The 17,451-nt window shown below is 50.8% G+C and overlaps 5 protein-coding genes across 5 annotated transcripts; 2 read left to right on the forward strand and 3 right to left on the reverse strand.

Moving 5' to 3' along the window:
* Positions 1–1,755: 1,755 nt before the first annotated feature.
* N7481_001845 (uncharacterized protein) lies at positions 1,756–3,392 on the forward strand (the record flags this gene model as incomplete). The annotated part of the gene is made up of 2 exons (XM_057261064.1): positions 1,756–1,994; positions 2,063–3,392. The coding sequence occupies 2 exons, from the start codon at positions 1,756–1,758 to the stop codon at positions 3,390–3,392; spliced, it is 1,569 nt and encodes a 522-aa protein (XP_057125996.1).
* A 480-nt stretch (positions 3,393–3,872) lies between these two features.
* Positions 3,873–6,812, forward strand: N7481_001846 (DEAD/DEAH box helicase; the record flags this gene model as incomplete). Its single annotated transcript, XM_057261065.1, has 3 exons — positions 3,873–4,138; positions 4,216–4,957; positions 5,016–6,812. The coding sequence occupies 3 exons, from the start codon at positions 3,873–3,875 to the stop codon at positions 6,810–6,812; spliced, it is 2,805 nt and encodes a 934-aa protein (XP_057125997.1).
* Positions 6,813–7,022: 210 nt separating this feature from the next.
* N7481_001847 (cytochrome P450) lies at positions 7,023–8,829 on the reverse strand (the record flags this gene model as incomplete). The annotated part of the gene is made up of 5 exons (XM_057261066.1): positions 7,023–7,197; positions 7,284–7,447; positions 7,524–7,634; positions 7,701–8,572; positions 8,625–8,829. The coding sequence occupies 5 exons, from the start codon at positions 8,827–8,829 to the stop codon at positions 7,023–7,025; spliced, it is 1,527 nt and encodes a 508-aa protein (XP_057125998.1).
* Positions 8,830–9,824: 995 nt separating this feature from the next.
* Positions 9,825–15,003, reverse strand: N7481_001848 (uncharacterized protein; the record flags this gene model as incomplete). The annotated part of the gene is made up of 2 exons (XM_057261067.1): positions 9,825–10,513; positions 10,566–15,003. 2 exons carry the CDS (start codon positions 15,001–15,003, stop codon positions 9,825–9,827), a joined length of 5,127 nt encoding a protein of 1,708 aa, XP_057125999.1.
* A 1,007-nt stretch (positions 15,004–16,010) lies between these two features.
* Positions 16,011–16,914, reverse strand: N7481_001849 (EXPERA domain-containing protein; the record flags this gene model as incomplete). Its single annotated transcript, XM_057261068.1, has 4 exons — positions 16,011–16,093; positions 16,162–16,396; positions 16,473–16,636; positions 16,716–16,914. The coding sequence occupies 4 exons, from the start codon at positions 16,912–16,914 to the stop codon at positions 16,011–16,013; spliced, it is 681 nt and encodes a 226-aa protein (XP_057126000.1).
* Between the last annotated feature and the right edge of the window lie 537 nt (positions 16,915–17,451).

Below are 17,451 nucleotides of genomic sequence, written 5' to 3' on the forward strand. Positions count from 1 at the left end.
GATCGTTTGGCTTTAGAGCACTCTCAATGGTTAGTCGCATGGTTACAGTTACACCTACGTACTCCATACTTCGCACTCCGTAGTGATTTGTGTATCCCAGTAACAACCACATATGTAGGAAAGACTAATCATCCTGAGCCTTGGCGGCCATTCTAGACCCAGAGCTCAAACGCCACTTTGATCCTACCAAATCTCAAACTAATCTACGCCACGTTCATACGAAGAGCAGAGTGTTGTGGTATCCAGCCATCTAGGAGTGGGCACATCATCCACTCTAGTACTCCGTAGCTACGACTCACAGATTTGAGACAAGCCCACGGTTCTCGCGGTTCTCGGGGGAAGCCTTGTTAGGTGTAGATCGGTGGGCCAGATGGGGTGATTTCTCGCAAGCTGGATCGCTCGTCGTTCATGATGCAACATGCGACCGGCATAAAAAAAGCCTCCAGCAGGCCGAGACTCCTACTTGTAGATTTTGTTTCGCATGGGCATTGGCATGGCCACTTCACATGGAACTTGTGAGATCTCGATCTCATCTAACAATAGAATTGTCGACCTACTAGTGGCTAGAGCCTTCTGATGTGCCCCCCCCCCCCCCCTATGCTAGCTAAATTCCAAGACATTATTCCTAAAAGGACAACGTGCGACGACGACCAGGCATATCCAGGCCACAGGGCTCATCTCGTCTCGCTTGATTGCCCCCAAAGTACGGAGTACTCCGTACTTCATAAGGGAATCGGTGTTGCCGTTGAGTGTCTAGTGAACTTTGGTTAACGCCATGTGGATGGGAATCAGTTCCACTTATAACCAATTTTTTATTTCTTTCTAGAAGAACATGCGCCTCGGAAAGAAGACGAAATCTACGTCACCCAGACTGAAAACTAGGGCAGACAAAATTCTACGTATTCCACATGGTTGTCGCATGTTTATGCATAACATGCGCAAGTGTAGAACTCTCCAATTCTCAAGGTACTGTAATGTAACTGGGGATCCCCTCATCTCTCCCCCCCTATCCACTGATCCGGCACATCCTCCACAGAACTGGGGAGGCTTTGCCTCCAGATCACGGAGTATCAAGCAGGAATAGGAAACCGGTACGTTCATAGGGCCAAGGATAAGCTGAAGGTACATGGAATGATGTGCCAAGGAACCAACTGAGTGGTCTGTACCGGGCAGGAAAATTCTTTCTGCTGAAGCTCCCCTTCTAGGTAAGGTGCGTACTGACTCTCCGCGTCGATGACTGAGTTTCGTTGGAGTTTGGCTCAACTCGCCTCTTGCAGGCGCCCAATGAGCCTAGGTCATTGCCCTTGCCGTGACCCACATTATGCCGATGGCCACTCCATTTGGTGCCCCGCGGTAGCCCATTGGATGGAGATTGAGGTTTCAGTCATTTAGAGTGGCTAGGAAGAGTGGAGTACAGGAATGCATTCACGGTTGAGCAGACCGATGTGCCCGATACCCCCTTCGTGGGAGTTGTACAGTTCTCCACCACCGCAAAATAATATAGCCTTGAGCTGCTGCTCCTTTTCTTCTCAACTTCACTTCGGTTCCTTCATTCTTTCGGCCCGGGTGAAGAACAAAAGTCCTCCTCCCCTTTTCTCTCCGATCGGTGTCAACGCCAGGTTGTGAGATTCGGAACGCAAAGCCCCTTGGCCCGTTTCGATCCGTTCGGATCATCCGATTATTTACGGTATATACCGGTTTCACTTCTAAGCTCTCCCCTAATCGACTCGGGAAGCCGAGCCACGTGAATTCGCCATGTCGATTGAATACGATGAGAAGACCAAGGCCTCCGCCGAGCTGGCCGCCGAGGATAGCAACAGCAACCAGGGTGAAATGGTCAACGCCTCTGGTCACAAACAGGAACTCGAGCGCAACTTCAGCCTGTTGAGCATCTGTGCCGTCGCCGTGACTACAGGTAACACATGGATTGCCCAAGGTGGTAGTGTGGTCATTGCATTGAGTAACGGTGGACTGGCTGGAACTATCTATGAATTGTATGCTCCCTCGCCACCCAGTACAGGATGACGCTTGAAGGCCATGTCTTGGCTAACCCTGTTCACAGTATTGCTGTATCTATGTGCTACTGGCTTGTCGCTGCCTCTATCGCTGAGTTGGCCTCTGGTATGCCCTCGTCGAGTGGTGTCTACCATTGGGCAACTGTTACCGCTGGTCGATATGGTCGCGTCTGCGGTTTCTTCGCCGGGTGGTGGAATTGTCTGGCCTGGATTCTGGGTGCTGCCTCGATGTCCTTAATCATGGGTCAACAGGTCGTCGCCATGTATGCTCTCATGCACCCCGGCTTCGAACCCGCGCCCTGGAACAACTTCGTCGCCATGTTGCTTTGCACCTGGACCTGCTGCTGCATCGTGCTATTCATGAACCGTTTCTTGCCCATGATTGGCAACTTGGGGATGTTCTTCATTTTGTCCGGTGTTTTTATCACAATCATCGTCTGCGCTGTGATGCCTCATGTCAATGGCAATCCTTACCAATCGAACTTTGAAGTATGGGGCCATTTTGACAACCAAACTGATTATACCCAGCCAGGCTTCGTTTTCGTCCTGGGAATGCTCAACGGCGCCTACAGTGTCGGTACCCCCGATTGCTCGACTCATTTAGCTGAAGAGATCCCCAAGCCTAGCCGCAATATCCCCAAGGCCGTGCTCGCTCAAATGGGTGTTGGCTTCATCACCGGTATCCTCTACATGGTGGCCATCTTCTACTCCATCCAGGATGTCCCTAGTGTGCAGGGCTCTCTGTTGTTCCCTCTCGCAGAGATCTACCGCCAAGCTACTGGTACCAGCAGTGGTGCCGTTGGCCTTCTGGTCATCGCCTTCATTCCTACCATGATCACTGCTGCCGGTTGCTACATCACTGCCGGTCGCACCTTGTGGACTATCTCTCGTGATCGCGCGACTCCCTTCCCTAACTGGCTTGGCCACATCAGCACCAAATTCCAGAACCCCTTCAACGCTACCCTCGTCTGCGGCTGCACTGTCACGATTCTGGCTTGTATTTATATGGGATCCCAGACCGCTTTCCAGGCTTTCGTCGGATGCTTTGCTCAGCTGTCCAGTCTATCGTACTTCATGGCGATCTTCCCCCATGTCCTGAGCCGCCGTTCTTCCTTTGTCCCCGGCCATTTCTTCATGAACAACAAGATTGGCTTTGTCGTGAACACTCTCGCTTGCATCTACATTATCGCCTTCGTCATCATCTTCTGTTTCCCCTTTAACACTAATCCTACGGCCCAGACCATGAACTACGCCAGTCTCATGACCGGTGGTCTGTCCATCTTTGTTGCCATCTGGTGGTTCATCCGCCAGGGCTCATACGAGGGACCGAAAAACATCCCTATCACCGACAAGCACGTGCTTGAAGACGCCAAATAAGCCTCTTGCATTGCAGATTGTCGTGTTAGATGGAAGTCCAATGGAAGGCTTTCCGATCCCATATACCACTTTGTTTCGCTTCTACTTCAAAAACTAGCATTTCCCATGATCTCGCATTATTTTAATGCATCTACTTTATGTGACTGATGTGATATTTTCCTTTTGTATATCGTCTTAATCGTGTTGGATATGCTGTGTATTGTAAATAGTACCTCCGACACACACACCCCACAAATAATACCTTTTTGCTACTAGATGACAGGCTTGGAACTGATAAGCTAAAAGAATCTGATAAAATTATACTTTTCCTTTCCAAGGTTCCTTTCCAAAAATAACCACCGTAAGGCTGAGTTAACCAAATTCCAAGGTTTGGTCGATGTGTTGCTTGTTTTGCACATATTGACTGTGGTCACGTGAATGCGTGTCTCCTAAGTCGCGTCTTTCACGGACCGCGCAGCTTGTTGACCTTCCACAGACGCCATGGTTTACAAGCCCTTTAAACCTCCTTTGATCAGGAAACCAGAACAATCCACTGAAAAGGTAGACGAGCAGGAACACCCCACCAAGAAGCCTCGCCTTGAGAAGGAAGATCCGGTAGTCGACTCCGAAACGCGACCTGCAGCTCTCGCGAACCGGAAGCCTCTGCTGCAAGTCCAAAATGTCGGCAAGGATCTCACGGTGAAAGCGCCACCCGGAGCTGTCTCCAAGGAAGACGCCTCGTTTGAGAGATTCTTCAATGCGCTCTGGTTAGTCGATTCAGCCTGTGGCTCATCCATCGTACATTCTCCGATTCGGAACATCAACTAACATGTCTTCGGCACAGGAGAAAACCGAGCACGAAGAAGAACAAAACATGGGATGGAGATGGAATACTCGCATCCCGCCAAGGTTTTGTCTACCTACGTGACATAGGAGGTAAGGAAATGGGACGTGCCATGTACGAATCGAGCCTCGAGCCAGGGACCATGCTGTATATTGGGGGAAAGGAAGTCGAACTTGACTCCGAGATACCCCGCGCACAATTCCTGTCTTCGAGAAAATTTGCCCTAGACTCGAAACCCGCTCCATCGCCACCTGTACCTTCCAAGAAAACACGACTACCCACATCGAGGAGGGCCGAAGGGCGCACCTCCTCACTCGCCATAGCTACCGGCTCCTTGAAGCGGACTTCTTCAGCGTTGGAAACTGGAACTGCGATCAAAAAGTCCGGATTGGGCGCATATAAAAAGCCTTTGCTGGAGGACACGGTAATTCCGATCAGCGCAGACAAGATAGTCCCACGGCATGACCCCAATGCGGCAGGGGCGTTGATCATGCCTCGCCCAAGCTTGGTCCCGAAAGGAAAACAAATCGTGGATGTCGTCGTGGATCCTCTACTGACAAAGAACCTGCGGCAACACCAGCGAGAAGGTGTTCGGTTTCTCTATGAGTGTGTGATGGGGATGCGAGACTTCAACGGAGAGGGAGCGATTCTCGCAGACGATATGGGCTTGGGAAAAACCCTTCAGACCATCGCTTTGCTATGGACATTGCTAAAGCAGAATCCCATTTACGGAGACGCCCCGGTCATTCAAAAGGCCTTGATTGTCTGCCCGGTGACCCTTATCGTGAATTGGAGAAAAGGAGATCCGCAAGTGGCTTGGAAATGAGCGGATTGGGGTTTTTATTATGGATGACAACCGGAAACGGTTGACTGATTTTACCAAGGGCAAAGCCTACAGCATCATGATTGTAGGATACGAGAAACTCCGAACGGTGCAAGAGGGCCTGGCCAAAGGATCTGGCGTCGATATCATCATTGCAGATGAGGGTCATCGCCTGAAGACCCTACAGAACAAAAGTGGACAAGCTATCCAATCCCTTAACGCCGCGAAGAGGGTCATTCTCTCTGGAACCCCTATCCAAAATGACTTGCGAGAGTTTTTCGCAGCAGTCGATCTTGTCAACCCCGGCGTTCTCGGAACTTTCAAATCGTTTATTCGAGAGTTTGAAACGCCAATCGTTCGAAGCAGACAACCGGAAGCAACTCGCAAGGACATTGAGAAGGGTGAGTCCAGGGGTGAAGAACTTAGGGAGCTCACCTCGAGGTTTATTCTTCGCAGAACTGCCGATGTCCTGGCCAAGTATCTACCGCCAAAATCCGAATACGTTCTCTTCTGCAACCCAACTCGTGCCCAGGCCAATATCTACCAAGCCGTTCTTGCGTCACCCATTTTCCAGACTGCCATGGGAAATGCTGAAAGTGCTCTACAACTGATCACAATTCTGAAGAAACTCTGCAATAGCCCATCCCTGTTATCCGCAAAGAACAATGACAAGAAGCCCAGCGAAACAATTACCGCCCTTTTGGAGTCGTTACCCCCCAACCTCATGCGCCATTTTTCTCCATCGGCAAGCGCCAAAGTTCGTGTAATGGATCAAATTCTGGATAGCATGAGCACAAAAACTTCAGAGAAAATCGTTCTGGTTTCTAACTATACCTCCACCCTAAATCTGTTGGCAACACTTCTCACATCTCTTGGTCTGCCTTTTCTCCGATTAGACGGGAGCACCCCTGCTCAGAAACGACAGCCACTTGTCGACGACTTCAATCGTTTGCCTGCTGAATCGTGTTTTGCTTTCCTACTATCCGCAAAAGCAGGTGGTACAGGCCTCAACCTCATCGGTGCCAGCCGACTTATTCTTTTCGACGTGGATTGGAACCCTGCAACAGACATCCAAGCCATGGCCCGTATTCATCGTGATGGACAAAAGAATCATTGTCGCATCTATCGCGTGATTCTCAAGGGTAGCTTGGAGGAAAAGATATGGCAGCGCCAGGTTACCAAACTCGGACTGGCCGACAGTGTCATGGAGAACAAAGACAGTGTTTCCCAATTCTCCACCGCCGAATTGCGAGATCTCTTTCGTCTGGATGAGGAAAGTCTCTGTCAAACACACGATCTACTGGGATGTGAGTGTGGGGGAAAGGGCATTACATCGTTACCATCATCTGGAGTGGCTACCCCGACCGAGCGAAGGGTGGACGACGATTCGGGGCTTTCAGAGATGAGTGATGTCGGCTCAGACTATGAACTCCCTGAATTAGATATTCCTGCCTTGATGAAAGCTTCAGAGGTCGACATGGAGAAGCAAGAGCGCTCCATCCGCGAAGCATCGCGCCGCAAATCGACCAAAAAAGAGAATGGCAAGGTCAAGGATCAAAAGGAGAAGATGCACCAGTCTCTCGCTCAGTATATGCACATCAATCCGGCTTTACTTGCATCAGGTAGCGGCGAGGATGAAGATATGGCTGCTGCTGTCGATGATGATGTGCTTGTGTCCTTACTCAAAGACGAGTGCAACCGAATTGGGTATATCTTCAAAAAGACCAGTGGAGCGGAAGTGGAAACACGCAGCCCACCGCCAGATAAGAAATAAGCGAGATACATTTTCTCGATTGACTTGGCGGAGAATCCTAAGTTGAACCACCATTCGTCGATACAATTTACTCATTTAAAGAGTAAAGTCAAGTCGCCCTGTTCTCAGGTCTCATCATTTCATTGGCATTTTATAAGATTCATCAATTTTTGCCTACTCAAAACACCATCCTTCTCAAATCCAATCATACCGGATTGAGGCAGTCCATTGTCACATCTTGGCCAAATCAGAGACTGTCACATACACCTGAGTCTGACCGCGTCTCGTGATTGCAAAAACTCTTTCTCCAACAATCTTCAAATCCTCCATCGTTGTATCGTGCAGTTCGAAATCAAAACGACGTGCAAGTCCAGCAATAGCCTTATAAATCTCCGCATACGCCAATCTAGAAATAAAGTCAATGAATACCTAGGTATTCTTTTTAAAAGCGTTGAAAAGCCGAGACTAAGTAGAGGAGATCGAGTAACTCACGTAATTCCCAGACAACCTCTGCTTCCTTTAGTGAAATTGACGATATACCGTTTCAGGTCCTCACTCTGACTACCCTGAAGCCACCTCTCGGGATCAAATTTGTCCGGATTGGGGAAGAGAGTTGGATCGCGATGAATGAAGTAGGTAATAGCAGACATTGGGGTCTAGCATAATGAGTAGGGTTATTAGTTTTCAGATAGCGCTAACCACTTGCTTTTCGGATCAGATCAGATCACATACTCCGGGAGGAATAACATGGTCCCCATATCTCAAAGTTTCAGTGGGTGCAACCCGAGGCATGCGAGTGATGGGACCATAGGCTAGACGTAGAGTTTCGTATATAACTGCCGTCTATATTGGGCCACAAGTTAGCTTTGGATCACAGGTGTTAAGCTTGGGACGACTCTAGACACGGACTAGATAAGGTAGTTTCTCTAATTCCAAAAGGCTTGCGTTGCTACACGGTGTCGGTAGCACTTGTTTTAGCTCGGTGCGTAGTCGTTGCAAGATCTCCTGATTCTTCGAAAGATAGAATATCGATATGGTCAGTGTGTGAGCCACTGTTTCCGTCCCCGCGCCCAGGACAACGAGGCCTTCCTCCTGAAGTCGATCAAGTGTTCGTTCCGAAGCTGAGACAGCAGGATCAACAAGATTATCAAACATGTTTCGCTTCTCATTCATTTTCGTTTCCGCCGATGAATGCCCGGGACGAACGTTAAAGGACGAGACTGCTTGGTCATATACAGCCTCCATAGCCTCGAAGATAGTCGCTTTCCCAGGCTGCATACGACGGAGTAGGTGAATGGGTATTTTACGGAGGAGTATGATAAGCCACGGTGCAAATTGACCGATGTGTAGAGTATTTGCCGTCTCCAGAAGAGCACCGCGAGTATCACTCTTGAAGTGTTCGTCTTCCAGGAACCCCCAACTTTTCCCATAGCAATATTCAGTGATGATATCAGAGGTAAACGCGTTCAGGGCGTTATCCAGACGGACAACTGTCTTGCTATCGTGGAGCTGGCCTAAGCGATTGCCAAGCTTCTGTAGGTATTCGTCAATGATTGGAGTCATGTTGAGAATTGAGCGCCGAGAGAAAAATTCACTCAGAATGGCTCGGCGGATACGGTGATGGTCGTGCGATGCAGTTGCAATCATTGAACCTTCGACTCCGGTGGCTTTAGTGACTCTCACGTCCTTATCCCGTCGTCGGCTACTGGGTGCGTAAATCTCGTCGTAGAAGAGAGGATCGATGATGTGCACTTCATTAGGGTTGATGCGAACAATTGGACCTATCCTGGTGAATACTAAGAATACATTCAAGGATTCTTATTGAAGACATACCATATCTCTGGTGCATTTTTTCAATCTCGAAAATATACCTCCCATCTAGCACGCAATTGTAATAAAACTCAACACCATGGGTAATCGCCACCAGCCTAGGACCAGGGATTTTCCGCAAAGGGTGGAAGAAAAGACGGTAGATACTTCGTAGGACGAGGTATGCCCCCAGTCCAAGCAAAGCTAGCCATGCCCGTTCGAGCAGCATTTTCGCACGCAAAATAGACGATTATACCACTGGAGAATTGCCGGGTATCCCAGAGGCGTCATAAGTACACCTGGGCAATTTTTCAAGGCATGCTTACAATCGGGATACGACTTAAATAAGACTAAATACTAGGACCGGGACCCTATCTTCCTAGAATAGATGATGAGGGGGTCTTGTGGGACTGAAATGCACGACGTGATGATGTCCTCCTATCATAAATCCACGACTACCATTTATAAGAGTAGTCCTGCAAGAGCTGAGACGGAGGTCAAAATCAGGCATATGTACTCTTGCTTCCACCAATGAGACTGATCTTAGTATGTATTAGAGGGGTAGTGGCGGGAAGAATTTAGCCCGTCTTGCATTAGTTGAGCTTGGTGACACGGCTAATCATTAACTTGATTAAGCGATAGGTCCAGATCAGCTTAATGTTGGAATGTTTGCTTGTTTAAGCGTGAAATCTGCCAAGGTATTTGACCGGGTGTGGCCTTGTGGCCGTCGGGGGATGGGGAGCTGTACAGGAAATAGACTAGATGCAATTCATGGGAAAGCATTGGGCGCCACCACTTTTTCTGCAGTGGCGACGAATATTTTGTAGTGGCAGTCGACAGACATGATCCATTCATATCTCAAGGACCCTACGAGGAAGAAGGAAAAGAACTTGTAGAAGAGATTGCAGAATCCACAGGCCGAATAAATTGGCATGAAATCTAAATGTACAAAAGAAAATAGTCGAGAGACGACGGGGAGATATCTAAGATACTAATGTAGTAAATAAAAAAAATGAAACAATGAAAATAGGGGGGTGAAAATAGACAAATAAGTCATGCACAAGAAGAATACCTCCCATCCCATTCACCATGCACCCAAACCAAAACCAAAACCAAAACCAATGCTGATATCACAAGTCCAGCCCTACCCAGTTCCGTCCCATCCCGTCCCGTCCGTCCGTCCCAGCCAATTCCAGCGCCAATCCATCAGCAGACTTCGAACTCCTAGTACCGTAGTTTACCAACAAGGCCAAAGGTATAAGCAGTCTCCGCCTCGCTCTTCATCTGAAGCATATAAATGCGCTGAGAGCTAGCTGTAACACCGCCTTGTTTCGCGACGCCACCACCGGCAGTATCCTCATGAACAGAGACAGCAATTCCCGTCCGAGCAACGCGCTCGAACGAGCTTTCAGGAAGACAGACATCAAGAAGGGTTTCTCCACGGGTCTTGCCGCGGATTATAATACGTTTCTCAGTTTCGACGTCACGGCGGGGCGTTGTCGCACCGGAGCTTGGGGGAGATGAGCCGGTTCCATCGCCGTGTGTGCCGCTACCCTCGCTACGGCCACTGACGGCGGTTCCCGGGCGTGAAGGAGGGTTCTTAGGAGGGGCGGGCATGATTGTTAGACGGGCAGCGCCCATGTCGCGCCACTTTGAAGCGGTTTCTCGGAGATAGATGCGGACCTTGGCATTTGATAGACCGATGCCATCGGCGCCCTTGATGGCGGCGGCGATGCGGCCGATTCCACCAGAAGGTGAGTGGTTAGACCCCTCCTCGCCGGAGTACATGCTGCCCTCACGGCCGCTGCGAGATTCCACAGTAGAGCGTGAGATGTTAAACATCTTGCTTCCGCCACCGAAGCGCTTCAGGGCAGAGAAGGCGGAGCTCATGGTGCCGACACTGCTTTCGGAGCCTTCGGCGAGAGAACGGGGGGGAGCTGGAGGCGCGGTAACTCTTCCTGCGACGAGGGAAGCCGAACCAGGTGCCACCAGACTTGGAATCTGGCTCGTAGTTCGGGATTGGGTTGTCGAAGCTACTGCCGCGGGCATTCTGGAGGGCGATGTAGGTGGGGTTATTGATTCTGGCTTGGTTGATGAGGCCATAAAGTGAGTCACACTCGTCAGGGTTGCGGGAGCGGAACATGATATTGTTGCTCGAAGTGATCTTGGATCGGCTGGTTGGAGGGGAGCGGATGCTGATATCGATAGCGGTTCCGCGGCGGAGGGGAACGAGTGGTGTCAGTTCCATAGAAATGAGTGGACGCGACGATCGGGATGATCGATCAGACGAATTTGGGTTGGAATCAGGAGTCATCTTGAATGCTTCGATGAGGCCCGGGCTAACGACGATGTTGCACTCGTCGGGAACCAGACTTTCCCAGTTACCTTTATCTGACCATGCAAAAAGAGATGCAATGACCTTGGTCGACTTGGTAGGTTGCACGGGAACCGTACGGTAGCCACTCTGCGATGCAGAGTTGGAAGGGGACAGAGAGCTTGTCTCGGAGGTAGCGGTAGCGGTATCGTGTATCTTTGGCTTGGGGAGATGAGCCTCGTCCTCTGATTCTGACGAATAGTCGGATTCCGATTCAGAATCAGATTTTGAATATTCGGACGAGGAGTAAGAGTAATGTCGCACAGTTGAAGCATCGGAGTCGGTCTCTGAGTAGTCGGAAGCAGTAGAGGGTTCATATTCGTGCTTCAGAGGGGATGATCCACGGCGTTTGAGACGAACAGCTGACGGGCTGAGAACATGCTGGTTTTTGTTCACCTTCGAGCTTGGGGAGCGATGAGGTGGTGGTGGCGGCGGGGGCGCATCGTCGTATCTATCGTCATGCTTGGATTTGTGCCGAGATTTTCTTCTCGTTCTTGTAGGCGTCTCTGGAACTTCTTCTTCTTGATCAGGAAGAGATTCAAGGGGAGGATAGTCCTCTTCCTCATCAACGTCAATGCTACTTGGGCTAGACATATGAGTTTGGCTGCTCGCACTGCGAAGCTTGGGAATTTGGGGAAGATGAGCTGACGGCGTGGACGATACTCGCGGCGATTCCTCCGGGGATTCTCTTCCACGAGGGGCTTGCGGTGTCTTTGGGGGAGATTTGGGCTTTGGCAAGCGTGAATCTTTAGAAGTATCCTTGCTACCGCCATAGAATCTGGGCTCTGCTTGCTGAGATGTTTTGGGCTGGACCTCTGGCTCTGGCTCTGGCTCTGGCTGCGGCTGAGGTGCCGGAGGAGCCACGGCATTGTCTGGAGCACCGATTGGAGAAGATGGTGTTTCTGATGGGCTATCCCCGTAGCGGGACATTCGCTTCGCCTTGGACCTCTTCAAGCCGGACGGAGACTTGTCCGGGCTTACAGTAGAGGGAAGAAGCGGTAGACCGGGTCGAGACTGTTTTATAGAGAGCTCCGATCCTCCGGTGGTGTACTCAGTTTCACGAGTAGCCGTCGAACAGACGGAGCTCCTGTTCTCGGTAACAGCAGAGTTAACTGTACTAGGTTCGGAGTACTGCTCCTTTGGTGTCAAAGAACGGCGTTTGCTGAAAGCCTTCTCACCAATGGGAATATCAACATCGCTTGCATTGGGTCGTGGTGGCGATTCAACATCTGACTTGCGAGCCTTGTGCTGTTTGGCTCGGCTGATAAAGCTTTGAGTTCGGAATATTGTCGGAGGGATGGGGTCAGAGCCTAATAGCTGGATCCATTCGAGACCAACCTCGACTTCGTCGATACGAAGAGAGATCAGCTCCTGCCAGTACTTCTCTGCATCCGGGGCACTGCGGAGCATGAGTACAATCTCGCCTTTGCTATCGCCAGTGCGGGCCGAAACACATCGCAGATCCATTGGCGGGAAAAGAAGCCAACGTTCCGAATGATCGATCTCGCAGATCATGAGATCACCTCCAGGTCCGTTGCTTGGAGTATTATCTCGGTACAGCAATTCCGCCCGGCAGTCAACCAATTGCCCGCTGGAATGATATAAAGAGAGATTGAAGAAGTCACGAGCTCTTACACGGCGGCTGTGATCAACATTTATATTTTGGAGTACACCCAAGGTCGCAGGGTCTCGTGCACGGGTCGCATCGATGTTGGAAGCAGACTCATCTTCCAGCCTCGCTCGTTCGTCCCGGGCTCGTTTGCGTGCATCGGTCACAAGATCTTGATAAGCCCCTGCAACTTCCTCCGCCTTAGGCGAAGGCTGTAAAGTATTGATTCCCTTGAAGGTTTTGGAAAGGTACTTGAGGCGGACCAAGGGTCGTTTCAGCAGGTAAGCGACATCAACCTTCTCACCGTCACTGCCAATCACATCACCGTTCTCGTCGCGCTCCAAGCCTTCGTCCAAACTCCTGGTCTCGGCCAGTTGATTGGTTTCGTCTTCTTCTAGGGGAGCAAGGTTCACAATGACATCTTTAAAGCCAAGTCTCCAAGCTTTGAGGTACTCGCGGTACACGCGCTGGGCCCCTTGAGCCCACGTCAGCAATGCATCGGCATTATCTTGCGGGATTCGCTTGTGCAACGTCTTCAGCCGCTCAATGGCTACGCCCATGTTAACGATGGGCTTGGAGAAGTTCACATCATCTGTCGGATCCATGGAGGGCCGGAACAGGCCCGCGGCAATAGCTGAATCAGAACGTGACAGCACGCAGGTCAGTAGAACTGGAATCACACCACCAACAATAGTTTTCAGCTCGCGCATGTACTTTGTTTCGTCGCCGGAGAGCTCGGCCATGATGTCGGAAATTGTTGCGTTGGCCAGACGGCTCTTATTAGAGCGAATGCTTCGATTGGATCGATTGCTTCTGCTTCGGCCAGGGCCCGATAAAACGGACATCAGATCATTATGCGTGGTGAGTCGTCTCTTGAGTTGCGATGTCACTTGGGGTAGCGAATCGGGATCGAATTGGTCTTTTTCTTCGGCGGCTTCCTCTGCCTCTTCGACGGTCTGAGGGATGCGCTTTTCAGGAGATGTCGTCTTGCTGATATCGGATGATCCCTCCAGGACAGTACTTAGGGTCTCGCTGGATGCGATCGTTGAAAGTCTGTGGTTCCCGGTAGTTGGGAAAGGCCGTTTGGGGCCGGTGGGAACAGGCGCATTGTTTGCAGAGACCTCTGATCCCTCCGAAAAGGGTTGGAGATCAGATTCCGAGGGTGCAAGGCTGTCTTCGTATGGCTTGTCGAGCTTTTTGTCCTCTCGGATACGGAGTGCCAATGGCCTTTCAACCTTTTTGTCTACGCTGGACCGCTTGGGATTCGATGTCGTATCACGATCTTGGGATTTGTGAGGCTTCTCGGACGATGAAGGGCGATCCCTGTCCTTGGAGTGTCGGCTGTGGGAACTCTTTGGGCGTGATTCACTCTCCACCGATAGTTCGGACCGCGAGAAAGTGCTTGAGGCGATTTCATCGGTGATTTTCTGGGATCGCCGCGCTCGGGCTGACTTTATGTCCAGAGGACCGGGCATATCACCCTTTGACTCTTCGCCATCTACGAAAGGATCCGAGGTCCCGGACAGCCATGCTTCAATCTTAGCTCCGCGGTTTCCGGTTGGCGGAGGAGTAGGCCTAGGTGGTTCCGCCTCTGGTCTGGTGAACATCTTCCTTGACTCGTCCAGCATATGCGCGAAGATGCCCCCCTTTGGTCCTTTTACTGGCCCCCGAGCACGCCTGCGCGACAACTCGGTGAAATCCGCTTCGCTCTTCGCCCATTCCACGTCCTCGGGAGGCGGTGATTGTCTCTTTTGACGTTCGGGGATATCCGACATGACCGTCGACCGAGGGAGATCTGTCTCCGCATCACTATCTGCAACGGAGGCGACATCTTTGCGGGAGCTCGCGCGCTTCCAGTCGCGGGTCGGGGATCGAGAAGTGACAGTGTCGCGCCGGGCTCTGGACCGAGGGGGGTCACGGCCCTTGTCTAGATCATCATTTTTATTATCTTTCCTCGTTTTCGAGGACTCCGACTCCTCATTCGTCGTGTATTCATTGATGCGCTTCGGGGCCGGGAGGTGACGCGGTGTCGTTGAAACTGTGGTCGTCGATCGGTTTCTCCTCCAATGCTCATCACTGATCACTCGCTTTCGTGGGGTACTGTGACTGCGTTTGCGCATCGCCGGAGCCGTGGCAGTCTTTTCTTTGTCCTTGACAGGCTTCTCGACTCGGTCCGGTTTGACCTTGACCGGCTTGGGCTTGGGCTTTTCCTGGATCGCATTCTCCTCGTCGTCATCGTAGGCTCCATCGTTGATCGTAATTACCCCTCCACCTTGCTGCTGCCAGTTGCGCACTCTTGAGCGAACGGTATTTGTATCGTGGACGCCCAGCGGTTGACCAATATCCACCGGCTTTGCTGGGGTGGATTTGGCGGTGCCTCCACCTTTCACCGGCCGGTGCGGCGTCGCAGGAGATGGCATCGAAATCTATGGTGAGATCCAGAGTCAATACCACGATTCACATTGCAGGCGATCGAGTAATGTTGAGCATGTGGGCGGCCGAAATGTGTTTGTTGACACCATGTAGACCTTGGAGGCGGAGGAGGGGAGCTAGGGTCACTCACCACGCTGGGCTCGGAGGCTTCGCTTTGATCCTGACGATCAGAGACCTCGAACTTGTGGCATCTGTTGGTTCGATTTTGCTTCTTCTGCTTGTCCCTGTGCTGGGATCGGAGGCGGGGGGGGGAAAGTAAACAAGCTGATCGGAGTTGGAGTCTTCCACCGCCCGCGATAAGACCAAGCCAACCTCACTCTGGCGCAGACTAAAACGCGCTGCCGGGGAAACCGCTGATCGACGTCCAATAAGCCCAAGTTCAGCTCTCAGCTGGTTTTGGAGGGGGACAAGGTTTGACTTCTGCAAGGTTCGTCTGCGCGTGATTTGGTCGGCTGGAGGCTCACTTGAAGCTCACCTGAAAGCTCACCTGGATGAAAGCTGAGGTCTCGCCCTCTTGGCTTCGCCTACTGTTGCCTTTGCCTTTGCCTTTGCCTTTGCCTTTGCCTTTAGGGCCTGGCCTGGGGAGAAAAGGGGAAAGGAAAAGAAAGGAAGAGAACAGACGAAGCCCTAACCGGTTTTTAAGGCGACGCGTCGAGTGGTCCCATCTGCACTGCTTTGCTCTGCGTTGGTCCCAGTGCATGCATGTGTATATGTGTATAGCGGTGTACCAGTTAGTTAGTAGGAGTACCCAGGTTGAAGCTGAAGTTGTTCCCGGAATATTCATATTATTCTACCATACACCAGAATACGAGGTACATATTATATATACTACTATTGTATTAAGAATCATTTCCTTTCCTTTCCCTTCCGCTCTTTCATCTCCATTTCGACCAAGGACTACCCATGATTTGTGCCCATTGGGAGAAGGAGAGACTCCCCTTCCCCACCACCACATCCACAAATCCACCCACCCGGCTATGACGAAAGAGGTGTTCTACTGGCTTTTGCGCCGCTCGTCTGACACTTGCTGGGCCCGAATCGCAGCCGAAATGGTCGAGATGCTGTCATAAAAGTAATCTGCCCAGGAATTAGTCTCTGTCTCTGTCTGTGTCTGTGTCGGTCTCTCTGTGTAGGAATGTGCATACAACCCGGAACCACAATCCAGATGAAGTTCATAAAAAAGTAATACAGCCAAAAATAGTACCCCTCCGGTCGGCAGTACGGCACTCCCTTCACATAGTCATCGAAGAGGCTCGTCGCATAATACAGCGTATCCCCGTAGAGATGGCTCATGCACACCACCAACTGCATCGGGTGTCGCAGGGAATGCCGCCGTGCGGCCAGATAGGCAACGATAAAGCAGAGAGGTCCCCACAACAACTGGTACAAGGGGATACTAGTTAGTGGATTATACTTGCATTGGGCAAGAATACGGTACTCATAGGTACATACTCACCACCGTCATAGTCTCCATACACAACACCAGTGTGTCCGAGGTCATGTACCGAGAGTCGGACAGGGCATATTCCTTCCAGAGCTGCCCAAAAAGATCCTGGGCCGAGGCCATGTGGTCATGATGGATCATGAAGTAGCCCTCGAAGAAGCAGTGTAAAGTCCCAGCTATTGCATTCCAATGTTTTCACTCATTAGTTGGGTTCTTTTTCTTCAAGTTCTTCAGAAGCACCGGGGTATGTCATACAGAGCACAAACCACACGATGGCAATCCGATCGGCCATTCGCAGCGATGGGCGCACATAACTGGCCACGGCAAAAGTCAATCCAAGCAAGGCCGCGCATCCTCCACCCGCCGTGACGAGTAGCTCGAGGACGGAGGTTTGGTTGGGCGAATAGCCGACAATGTTCGCCCCGAGGGGGTAGTAAGGGTGGGAGGCTGGCATCCTAGGATGGATGGTCAAAGCTTGTTTGAGTGACAGTGCTGGTGGTAGTTGTTAGCCAAGTGAGGTGTATTTATATATTTATAGCTGGATTGTCGATCAATTGATCAATTTCAATCGATCAGTCTTGCAAACTTGAACTTGAACTTGAATGTTTGCATGTCTGCCGTGTGGAGTAGCTGGATGAGATGGGCCAATTAGAGGGCCACCGCGAAGTAGTGATTAGCACAGTACTACTTCTAGGGTATCTCCAGTATCGAGAGTCAAGTACTAGTAGAAGACTGTCACTGGTACTAGGTGGTTGCAGAGGGATAATATATCAGCCAAAGAGTACTAGTACTACCTATCAGTACTATTCTATGTCCGGGTCGGTGTCTGTCTGCTACTACCTAGGTAGTACTACCTAGTACTATTACTACGTAGTAAAATATATATACTTCTAGTACTACTACTTCTACCTACTTGTCAAACCTGCTTACCTTCAAGTTAACACCACCTGGGCAATAATGAGGAACCCATCTTATCTACAATCCTTCTATC

The sequence above is a fragment of the Penicillium waksmanii genome (assembly GCF_028829765.1).
Source record: "Penicillium waksmanii strain IBT 27052 chromosome Unknown utg000002l:1.0-3326099.0:1.0-3328782.0, whole genome shotgun sequence".
NCBI classification, from domain to species: domain Eukaryota; kingdom Fungi; phylum Ascomycota; class Eurotiomycetes; order Eurotiales; family Aspergillaceae; genus Penicillium; species Penicillium waksmanii.